The sequence below is a fragment of the Homalodisca vitripennis genome, chromosome 4 (genome assembly GCF_021130785.1).
Source record: "Homalodisca vitripennis isolate AUS2020 chromosome 4, UT_GWSS_2.1, whole genome shotgun sequence".
NCBI lineage: Eukaryota > Metazoa > Arthropoda > Insecta > Hemiptera > Cicadellidae > Homalodisca > Homalodisca vitripennis.
The window spans coordinates 52,664,938-52,677,729 of NC_060210.1; the positions used below are offsets into that span (position 1 = coordinate 52,664,938).

Sequence of the window (12,792 nt, forward strand, 5' to 3'; positions counted from 1 at the left end):
AAAATGCACAACAAGTGCATTTAACTATATGGACTTGTTAAAAATACGAGGGCTGTTCAATAAAGAATGATCATACTTTTTGTACAGCCATAATCAACGACACTAAAATTTAATCTTATGATATTACATTAGCTTATCACGCAGTTGTAGTTCCATTGTTGAGACTCCTGATGAGAGGCAGGCAAGTTCATACATGTTCAGTATTGCCTACCGTTGCAATGGAGGTATCATGCGAGGAACAATACGTGGAATTCTGCTTTTGTCTCAAAAACTTTTCAACTGAGATTTATACAATGTTACGGGAGATATATAGAGAGTCTGTTCTTCCTACAGCACAGCTCGAAGGGGGTTTCAAATTTTTAAAAAGGGAGACAATCAATTTCAAAGGAAGGTGGACCAGGTGCTCCAGTTACTGCTCATACGGAAGAAAACATCAACACTGATGCTATCATTGTGAGAGAGGATCGATGAATTACCCTGAGATCACTTCCTGAAATATTAAATATTTCATTTGGTAACAACTACATGTTGGTGAGAGAAATATTATATATGAGGTGTGTTGTGCGCAATGGGTTCTAAGATTGTTATTTCCGAAATAAAGGACATTCACATGCAGTGCTGCATGTAGTTAAAATTGATGTTATAGGAAGTTCCGGAGTTTCTTTAAAATGTCATCACTGCTGATGAAATTTGCCTACATCATTTTCCTGATCCTGAGAACAAACAGCAAAGCTCAGTGTGGAAATATCCTTCATTACCATCTCCCACTATCAGCTCACAATACATAATTATAGAGCTATACCAGGAATTGCACATGTTCTAAAGATAAGGTCTGGCACAGAAGGGTTATTAAAGGTGAGAAATATCCGTAATTCTACTATCCTTTCAACAACAAAAATTTCAAGATCCTACAAAAATTAATTTTTTCTCTTGATTGTACTCCTGCAGAATGATATAGGACATGATCTGTACTAAAGCAAAACAGTGATAAAGAAGAGTATCACCCTAGTAAAAATATGTTAATATAGCGTCTAAATTTATGAAGGTGAACTTTTAAAAATTAACAAAATCTGGTTGCAACGGCTTCATGACATTATCAGATTATTAGTGGAATTAGTACTTTACTTAGTAACTTTGTAACAGCGTTATTACGGCAGTAAATCTATAATCATATGTGGCTAACATACATCCCATTATCAACATTTTGAGTTAGGATTAACAATTTCTTCCAGATACAGATTTGTTGCATACAGTTCTTAGTTATAGATTGTGTCCAAGCTGTAATATTGTACTCCAAAACCAAGACCACACATAGTAAAACCTTATGACATAAATCAGAATAGTGAACATTTCTGACTATCTCAGATTTATGCAAATAGTTTTGATCAAATAGGCTCAGTCTAGTTGGGTTAAATCAAGAGTAAGTTAACTGGAATTAGCAATAAAGTCGGAAGGTATCACATTGCAGGGCAAGGAGGCTAACTGGATAGTAGAAGGGAGGTTTTCACTCAGACTTAACCATGGAACACACTATTGTGATTTTGAATGGGGTCTAGATCATTTCTTCTAAAGGATAGGATTTGGAATTCAATGGTAGAGCACACATGGCAAAATGGAAATAAATAGATAAAGTTGGTTAAAAAAAATCAGTCAGTACCTATGTGGACGAATTACAGTTATCACAGAAACAGAATATGAATTGGTAGTGCTGTGGGCAATTACCATAAGGATAAAAGGACAATAAGAGTAGTCAGTGCTGTGGATGAACCACAGAGAGGCTAGAGAGAGAATGAGAGTCGGTAGTGATCTGGGATAACCACAGTTAGAATTGAAAAAGAATAAAAGTTGGTAATAATGTATGTAAACCACAGTTAGGATCGAACAAAAAGATATCAGTAGTACTATGGGAAAACCACAGTTAGGGTCAGAAAAGAACAGGAATCGATAGAGTTCTCTATTAACCACAGTTAAGACAGAAAAAAAGAATAGGTAACACTGTTTAAGAGTAATAGTTAGAATTTAATTGTGTATAAGTCGGTAATACTGTTTAATAACCACAGTCAGGATCGAAAAAGAATGGAAGTCAATAGTGCTATGGGCAAACCACAGTTAGGAACAAAATAAAATAGGAGTTGTTACTGACGTAGGCGAATCAAACTTCAGCGAATCACACCTATGATAAAATTAATAGGTTACGGTATACTTATAATAGGATAAGAGGTTAATTGTGATGTAAGACACCATTTTCTGTTTCAAAACAGTAAATGCACAATATTTTAGGTAAGTGAAACACAACACTTCAAAGCAGAGAGCTTTGGAATCGTAGTTGAGAGTAGTTGGTCGGTACGCTCTATGGATCGGGCTGCACTAGGTCCAGGATGGTTAGAAACTTAGGATAGTAGACTAGTGCGCAGCCCTGGGCATAATGAGTGGAGCCGCGGTGGAGTGTGTGCAGGCAGAAGGAACCGGTTACAGCTGGTCATGCACACATGAGTCCCTTGCACCTAAGCTGCATGAGTAAGACTAAAGTGCCTGGCAGGTGGCACTTTAGTCAGGTGGAAGTAATCGTCATGAGGAATAAGGTTGGTTTAATGTTAAATTAATAAAATGACAAACTGGTAAAGTCTTTGCTAAGTTAATACAATGTGAAATGCTAGGGAGTCATCTATTTTGCAACTGAAATTACTACCTGTGTATCATCTGCACTGGAACATGTTTAGTCTGAAAATCTCCACATCTTGCAATCTATTATGACCTTGATCGATGAATACTTTATCCTGCCTTAAAAAACTGGAAGGTCCAGGTACTATGTTCATTTTCTACTAAACTGAAGAGTATGGTAGATGAGATAAAGCTAACAGCCATTCAGCTAGGAAAGGTATCTGATTCTTTGTACTGGCTAATGATTGAACGATATTGTTTTATGACTGGACTAGCTACAGTTATTCCTAGCTTTTTTTTACACAGAAACTACTTTTATCTTCCTTCCATTTAATGGTAAACAAGTACATAGACTGAACATACCACAAAGTACACCATAAACCATTTTAAAGTACACTATAAGCACATAAGCATCAAGTTGGAAGACTTACGGAGTCACAGTTAGTCCTCTTAAGTGATTTCGTTCTTACCATACATATTGTTCTCTCACAGTCAATACTCAGGGGCCATATCTATACTTCCCATTCAGTATATTACGTATTCAAAGTTTTTACCTCAGCAGTTCCTCTTTTCCATATTTTGAAATGATATCACAGACTGAAAAGTAATGATTTCTCCCAGTAATACACCTAATCATACTTCATATCTTACTGAGTAAGCATGTGACATATATGAAGGAAGATTATGAGACAAACCACACATTTTCTTGTTTTAACCTACAATAGTAACACAGGTAATTTTTCATCACTTTATTTAGTTTAGATTCATGGTAAACCTCATAAATCACATAAACTAATTTGCTTGGAACAGATATTTAAAATTTTTCTAATTAATGTGTCTGTATTAAAATTGATTTTAAAATTAATTTGTTTTTGTTTTTAAAACAACTTTTTAAAATGAAAATAACTTTAAAACACAAAAATTAGTTAAGAAAATTCCAAATATCTGTGCTAAGCAAATTAGTCTATATTGGTGAATGAAATTATTGTTTATTTTGTATTTTCATGAATACATTGTCAAGATCTGAAGCAACGCTTAATTAAAACACTTAATGTATAAACAACAAAGACAGAAGTGTGATAAAAACAGAAACATCAATGGCGGAGAGATGGGAGACGTGGTGAGAGTAACCATGAATCGGTGAACATGGTAACTTGAGTGTAGATCTACATGATGTACAAATAGTTCATGCTTAAACATTGAAACAACTACTGTACACAAAGCAAACATATACCTACAATTCTGAATCCAATTCAGAATAAACTAGCCCTGTTAATTATTTTAATAAAAGTAATTTTTGTTGCAAAAATTATTTAATATTATAAACACAGGTGTCTTTTACGTGTAGATGAAAACACTGAAAATCTTACCTCAATGTCTTCTCCTGGCTCCATTCTTCCTGCAGGCAAATACCACTGTCCAGCACACGAGCTTTTTGCTTCTTGCATCATGAGAATTTCACCATCTTCATTGTAGAGTACTGCCATTACAATATATGTTACTGTACTCTTTGTAACGGGAACAAAGTCAGAAGGTGTTGAAGGCGTAACACCCTTTGCAGCTAAAATAAAAGAACACTTTGTCCATTACTACCAATAAAAGTTGATTAATAGTAATGATCTATTCTAATACTAATGAATTAAGTTCCTAATGATAAATAGTTGAATTTCCTTTAGTAACTTACCTTGACACTCTTATTACGCTACACCATCAAATAAAACCCATTGAATATATAAGCACTATATAATTCTATTCAAAAAGAAATCAGATAAACTGAAAAAGAAATCATTTTTCAAACTACAGAAGTAGCAGGCTTTGAGCTATGCTACTGTTATTTTGACTTTCTTTAGTCTCTTTAGTGTGGTAGATAGGTCAACAGTCCATTACCACACAATTGATTGTACATTATGCATGATGTCTTTTTATTACTCACATTTTATCTAATCACACTGCAATACGAGTGTTTGACTCACTTTTACAAATACCATCTGCCTGAAGTGTCCAATTATATATATCTTTTAGAGATGATAACATTACATCAACATGTATATAAAATTTCTAATTTGAGATTTTTGGTTAGTAACAAAGCAGTTACTCATTATAGTAACTAGGTTACACAGGTTTCTGGCACCTTGGAGATAGAGAGCAAGACACACAACCTTGTTGAAATCTTTTAGTGTAATATATGTTTTTGAATGAGTTGTTACTGAATATCATTCATTATTCTAAACTTGTGTTTTCATATAATTTTGAAATATGTAACTGAGTTACTCACGTTTAATTACAACAGACTATGAAATAATTTCAGGAAACTGTAACATTTAATGCTGTACAGGGTTATCATAAAAGAATAGTGTGGTTTCGAACATGGTTTAAAGAAAACCTGAATTGCTTACAGAATTAATTACTGTTGTTTATTCATCTAATTTGTCGTCTGAGTTTTTTTTACATAATTAATACATTTCAATATGTGCGGCCTTAGTCGCTTGACAAATGTCCAAACGATACTCAACTTCTCTCCAAATATTCATTAATATTTCTTCGGTTATGGTTGTCATTGCTTCATTAATCCTGTGTTTTCAGTGGTTCAGGTCGAGAATTTTTGACGTGACAACGTCTTATAATTCTATGGAGCCGGCTGCACGCACCAAAAATCATAACGTCCTGAGGCATTCCATTTAAGGCTTGAAGTGCAAACGAGAGCGCGGTACATCTGTTCGACATCTGTCTCTCTCCTACTTTTTGTCCATGTGGACAGCTACTATAAAATAATACATGTACATGTTTTCATCAACTATGAAGTACAGTGAAAAGTGAATATGGTTTCAATTGTTTATAGCAGCGATAAAGGTAATGATTCTTTCGATATTAAATATATGTTTAGTCTAAACTAAAAATTTCTAAAGTTATACCAGTTTTTAAAAAAGGTAATACCAAGGGATGTCTCCTGTTACAGGCCAGTGTTGATTCTGTCTTCTTTCTCAAAAATCTTTGAACGTATTGTCTACAACCAACTTCTAAAATATTTAGAGTTCTATAGATTAACAGATAAAGAACAACATGGGTTTTTGCCGGGCAAATCCACTATTACAGCTGAGATTGAGTTTATTGAAAACGTCAAACTTTATAAAATTTTCCACAAAACAAAGTAGACATAAAATTGAACCATTAATTATAATAGGTAATGATATTATAACACAAGAAAACTGTACAAAATTTCTAGGTCTAACTATAGATGAACACTTATCTTGGAATAATCTTGTACAGAATGTTTTAAACAAAATCTCATCTGGAATTTATGCCTTGCATCGTATGTCTAAGCTATGTGACTTAAATGCTTTATGAAAAATTTATTATGCATTAATCCATTCACATCTAGCATATGGGATTAGTATATATGGTGCAACATCAAAACAAAATTTAGATAAAATATTAAAAATGTAAAAGAAAGCAATTAGAGTTATATTACATCTACAGAGACACGATTCAGAAAAATATTTATTCTGTGAGCTTAAAATCCCTACCATATATAGTTTATATGTGACAGAAGTAATACAATTCGTAAAAAGAAATTCTGCTCAATCTCCAACACCTTGGCATGACTATAATACACGTAACCAAATTATCACTGACAAACACAATTTGACATTTTATGAAATGAAAACTGATTATATGGGGAAAAGATTTATAAATTATTTACCTGAGGAAATCAAAAAAGAAACTAACTATAACAAATTTGAAATAAAAATTAAGGAGTATCTTACGAACAAAGCACTTTACTCTATTAATGAATTGGTAGATGAGGCCATGGAAAATAATTGAGGCAATAGTTTTAATGCAATCAAAGTATTAAAAATTGTAAATATTAGTTGTAGGTTAGGTTTAGAAAAGCATATTATAGTATTTATTAGTATTGACGCTATTCATATACATTAGTATTTAGCATTTAAGTATTGTATATTTTATGGAATAAAGATGATTCTCTCTCTCTCTCTCTCTCTCTGATTTATTGTCGAAAATTCGTGCTTTCATCATTAAAATAAATAGCATCGGTCCGCTAGTGCAGCGATTGTAGATTATGCTATAATTGACAAAACTATAACAATAAGTTAACAGAACTATTTCACGATGAGTAAAAAATCAATGGGTTTACTATTTGATCAAAATAATTATCGAGCGTAGCTATGATTTCAAAAAATTACAACATAAATGTTAAATCTTCCACATATCATAACAACGTGTCTGAAATGACAGGTTGGACCAGCCAGCCATCAAAGGGAACAATCAAACACATTGAGGCGGGCTTTTTAAAAGCTAGAGTTACAAACATTTTAATGATGTTTCCAAATTTTAAATTTTAAATTCAAGATTTATGAACAATAATTTAATTACAGTTTATTCTTATAATAAATTATTCAAAATGATTACTTTTTTAAACAAATTACAATTAAATTTGCAAAAATAAATAATCCTAATAAATCGTCCTATTCTCAACAGAATAACACAAGTTGTAAGAGGTTAAATATCACACATGTTTAAAAGTTGCAGATAAAAGTTATAAAACAATTGCTGAACGCGCATTCATACTTGTAAAAACTATGTACATTGTAAAATAAAAATTGACATAATTGTATTTAAATGCGTACAAATAAATGTAACTTGATCAATTCCATTCTGATTTCCATTTACCTCCTCCTTTATATACATACAAAATATCCATCAAACAAATAAAATTAAAATTTTCTTTTGAAAAATGCAACCATTCCATCAGTATTTTCTTATGACGTTTTCACATTCAACTATCATCAGTAAACCAACTTTACAGACAACCGGTTTTTTTTTAATAAACAACGCTTTTGATGTACTCCCACAAGAAAAAAATCATAAGGTGTCAGGTCTGAACTCCTTGTAGGCCACAGCACAGGTCTTTGCCGGCCTATCCATCGATCTCCTAATCTTTTGTTCAAAGCTTCTGTGACCAATGCACTGAAGTATGAGGAAGCATCGTCTGTTGGAAATTAAGTTGATGAATGTTTTCAAGTTCATTTAGCTTAGGAAAGCAATAACTGGTTATTATGTCAAGATACACAACTCCATTAATTGTTTTTCCAGGAAAAGAAGAAAGGCCCTAGTACGCAATTTTTCATCACACCACACCAAACATTAACTTTAGACGAATCACATTGTTTCCAAACAATTACATGTAGATTTCCAGAGTCTCCAATTTCATGAATTGTGTCTGTTAACACATCTATTAATATGGAAAGTATCTTCGTCATTAAAAATAATATCATCTAAAAATTATTCGTTTTCACTTATTCTATCTAGTATTTAGACAGTGAAATAGTAACGGTTTACATAATCATTGGGTTTCAATTCCTGCAGTATCTGGATTTTATAAGCGTGTAATTTGAGTTTTTATATACAAATTTGTGGACTGTTGTTTTGGGATTACCTAATTCAACGCTTCGACAAGGGATGGACTTCCCAGGACTTCTAATTTCCAAATGTTTAATTAGTTCAACTGTTCCATCTGCTACACCTGGTCTGCCGGTTGATTTCTGTTTCTTAACTGATCCAGTTTCTTCAAATTGTTTAAGCCAACGTGTTATGTTATTTTTGTGTAGTGGATCTCTTCCAAATTTACGTCGGAACGTACGTTGAACTAAAATTACGGATTTCAATTCAGCCAACAGTAAAACACACTTTGCTTTATCATTATCTGAGAACATAGTAACTCACTAAACTCACCACAACAACAATACAAGAACTGATTTTGAGGTTAGAACAGCTTATAAACAAACTTTTGGGTTAGAGGCTTTCAGGATACCAGAATAACATCTACAAATTACCCTACTATCTTCCAACGAATTACTGAAACTGCACAATTCTTTTATGATATCAGTAAAATGTCTCATACAGAAAAAAAATAACTACTGGATAAATTAACCTTTTAGATTTATCCCTTTTAGTACCACAGACTCAAGTAATTTTTAATTTTTTCAAGAAATACTAAGAGTCACAATCCATAACATTCCATGCTCATATTAAGAGCGTTGAAGTGATAATGCAGTACTCTTCCATTTGATATAAGTGCAGTGTTGTTGTTTCTTTTACTGGCCTGCAACCAGTCCAGATTTAAACTTTTTTAATTTGCTACTGGAATAACAATACTTTAACCTGTTGGATTAACCATAGATGTAATAATGATTAAAAAAAATAAACAGATCTTATTGTTCAGCAATGTTTATTGTTGTCTAGGCCTATTATGAAGTTTTTCAAACACAGTTTCTATTTGTATGAGAAAACAAAAACATAAAATTAAAAATATAAACAAGTTAATGTAGCCTATTAAAAATATATAACTATAAGCTATCTATTGCTACAAGTAGTATCAAATTAAAACTAATGATAAGAAATCCAGATGCTTGTACTTTTAAAACACACAAGAGGTTGCACTTTCAGTAGTTTTCTGCACTAATCAGAGAATGATATTTTTGTGATTAACAATATTAGCAGCTTGGGAGTTTGTATTATCTCTTCTCATAAATTTCAACAAGTAACCCTTTATCTGTTTGTTTTGGGTCGCTTTTTTTTAAGAATAACACTTTTTTAATCCTCTATACTTAATTAATAGCAATATTCTCTCTTATAAATTCAAAATTATAAATACAATTAGGCACAAAATTTTCTTTTGGAATAGGCCTATAAATGTTCACGCAGCAATTTGCTCAATGTGCAACCTCTTGTATAGTGTAAATTTTACGTCAAATCGTACAGTACTAGTAATGTGTTTATATAGGGAGTGTTTTATATCCAGAATATTTTAATTAGAATATGCTAAGAGACAGTGATTTAATGTAATCAAAGGGGTTTATTTAAAAGATTTCCAATTGAGGGAAAATTGTAAATAATAAGAAAAGTTAGCGAGAGTAATTTACTTTTGCATGGCCTCTAGTGTTTACACAATAAGCGTGATCTCTAACATATTAAAATTCAATGATTTATTTCATGAAAATTATTAAATTATCTTCACCTCACCAAGACAAAGAAAAAAATGAACAGTATTTACAGAGGGTACTATATAACGTAATTAATATTTACATAGCCTACTATTTATTAAGATATATTATATCAATGTACAATTGAATCTTTTTAGTGTAAGTACCAAGTTATAATATATCTGATTATGTTCTTGTATTAATTCATTAAATTTCATTTGGAGGAAGAATTACCCTTATGGTTTCCTGGGGATAAAATGTAAAATTCTCACTGCCTTAATCTTTTGTATTCAGATTCATTAGAATTTTGATACGTTATCTGGTGCTTTTAATCTAATTCGTTTATGCACTATTCATGGTGTAATTTGACAGAAATATCGTAAAAGTGGTTTTTAGATAATTCTCGTCGATTCTTCCAAAACCCAATATTGACCAATTCTGCTTGGCCCCTCTGTAAAAAAATTGGATAGCAATAAGCTAATCGATTACTATAGTAGAAGGGCTACAGTATAATAAACGGCCACCAACACAATCAGGAAGTCGTCAGGTTAATCATAATATTCCAGGCTGTAAAATAACGTTACTACAAAGAAATTGTGACAACAGCTGGGCTTTATAAAATAAGACAACGATCAAGCTAAGCTAAACATTAAAAGTTTAAATAAACATACCTATCGCTTCATTTTGATCCGCCAATGAAAAGTCACATAATTCCTCGCTGTCTTGCAAAGCCGAACCTTCCAATAACAAACTTAAGTTGCTTTCAATTGAGTCCATTTTTCTACTTAGTTTTAAATCCAAGCTAAAATGAAAACGATACGAGTCAAATTTCTAAAACGAAGTTCATAGAGCGTGTCACTAATATATAACGGTATAACTTGATAGTGAAATTCCATTCATACTGTATTTCTCAAGACGAACGACAACAAACAACCTCTCCCAAGATTCATAACATTCCATGTAGATTTTGACATTTCATTTTCACATTCCGCTGTGACTAATGTGTCAGTTCTCACTCAGCTCACAGCTGTGTTACAGTTCCCAGATATAACATAGAGGAACAAACTAATTATAATGTCCTTATAAATGTAGTATAAATATGCATAAAAAATATATATTATCAGTAAACAAATTCAAGTAATCTAATGGTATATACACAGCATGTAGATAAACATTCTGTATATATCATAGCTGAGCCTTTGGTTATTATTGAATGAGTGGAGTATTTGCTGATGTTCTAAAATTAAATAAAGCAGTTCCTATCTTTAAGAGAGGTGATCCTGATCTTCCAAGTAGCTCTAGATCTATTTCGATTCTACCAATTTTCAGTAAAGGCATGAAGGTTATCATGACTCTTTGTGATTAACTCTATGATCTCTAGGTCTTGTTATATTTTTTGAGTAATTTGAGCTGTTCTCAAACGCACAGCACAGATTCAGGAGAGGTTACACAGCTGCCATAGTTGTTGTATCGCTTACTGAAGTGATTTTTGATACTTTTTAAGGAAATTCTACTCTGGTTTTATGTAACATAATCAATACTTTCGAAATAATCTATCATGATATTTTGTGAAGAAGCTTGTACATTACGGAGTACATGAAACTGCATCAAGAACCTTCGAAACCTACATTTCTAGCAGATCCCAAGTTCGATTTAGTTGGAGCAGTTCTGACCTGTAAGAGAGGTGATCCTGCCCTTCCGAGAAGATAGGCCTATTTCGATTTTACCAACTTATAATATGACCGTGGATAACTTGGATCCGGCACTAATTCCAAAGGTTTCACGCTATCCTCTTCTTATGATATTGCTTGATTATAAGCATAGAGCAAGCTTTGTGTTTTCTCTTATTTTACAGCATTATCTTGAATGATCTTACAGCAATGCGCTTACGCGTAACTAATCAAATGAAGGCATTCATCTCAAGTAATTAAAATGCGCGCATTGTTTAAACTAAAATATTTACGGCTTTAACAAACTCGTAATCGGACCATTTTGTTTTTAAATAACCAGGCACATGGCGCTTACCTCAACCATATATTTGTTATCTAAATTTTGTATAAATATTCTTGCTGAGAGTGATCCAGTTCCCTAGTTGTATAATAGAGAATATAATAACAAATACATTCACCAAACATGTATTCTCTCTCAGATGATATCGTAGATATATCTGTGATGAAATTATCATACATAGAAGCAATACACTTTTGTTTTCAGAAGATACGCCATTAGAAGAATGAACCAAATAAGTGATTCCCAAAGAGCCAGGACAGCCTATTTTACCTTGTTTGGATCACGCTTAATACATGGCTTAGTGGCCTAGGGTGGAACAACAGTCTAGAAAAACTTACAAAGAGTATTTATAGTACAAAAGGGGCTACTCGCAGAACTGAATTACCGTGACAGCTACAAAGAAACTTTTAGATAGCAGATCTTATTTACAGTAGTGGCACTCTATATACTTGTGTGACCATCATGTATGCTGTCATTTCTAACCAAACAAGAATAGGAAGCAAGATAAGCATGACAGTGATTGGCAAAAATGTGTTGGAATATGTAGCTTACTGATAGTGGCAGTTCAATGATGAGTCGAAAAAAGGAGCTTCAACTCTAGTTCGGGAAAAAGCGATCAGTGCGATTTGAACCCATTGCATGGTCCATAGAAGCATTGCTGGGTAACACAATACTGCACTATATATTTAACATTGTTATCGGTGCAATCAACTATATTAAAAACATTCCTATAAAGGTAAGATTTTTTTGAATATGCAACGACATGGGCTCTAACCACTCTTTTTTTTATTCTACAGAAGTTCTCGTTGGTTGTCTCTTGGCAACTCCCTTTATAACATGTTTGAGATGGGACACCAAATATATGCTTAACTAAATTATGAAAACCATTCCAATGCCAACAAAGTTATTAATAAGGAGTTTCTGTCGAAGCTTGCTTTTATTACTGTACTCAACTTTTGAGAAGTAGAACATACTATATAAATAATTGCAAGAGTAGAAATCAGATATTGGAAACTTGTTAGATACAGTAAAAGGTTTTAAAAAGAAACTCAATCTGTAGAAGGCTATTATAGCTAAAGGTAATTGCTCAAGATTTCCTACCTTGTAACAGTTTATTGAA

General features: G+C 32.5%; 1 protein-coding gene across 2 annotated transcripts in view; it reads right to left on the reverse strand.

Annotated features, from left to right (window-relative positions):
* Positions 1–10,672, reverse strand: part of LOC124359317 (8-oxo-dGDP phosphatase NUDT18) — a 51,699-nt gene extending 41,027 nt beyond the window's left edge. Inside the window, exons 1-2 of one of the 2 annotated variants that reach the window (XM_046811969.1) lie at positions 10,334–10,672; positions 4,032–4,222 (exon numbers count right to left, since the gene is read on the reverse strand). In XM_046811969.1, coding sequence (XP_046667925.1) covers positions 4,032–4,222; positions 10,334–10,439 — 297 coding nt within the window. In that variant the 5' untranslated portion in view covers positions 10,440–10,672. Of the gene's footprint in view, positions 1–4,031; positions 4,223–4,345; positions 4,565–10,333 lie in introns of those variants that run through there. The other variant, XM_046811970.1, reaches the window with a different exon arrangement.
* Positions 10,673–12,792: the final 2,120 nt, after the last annotated feature.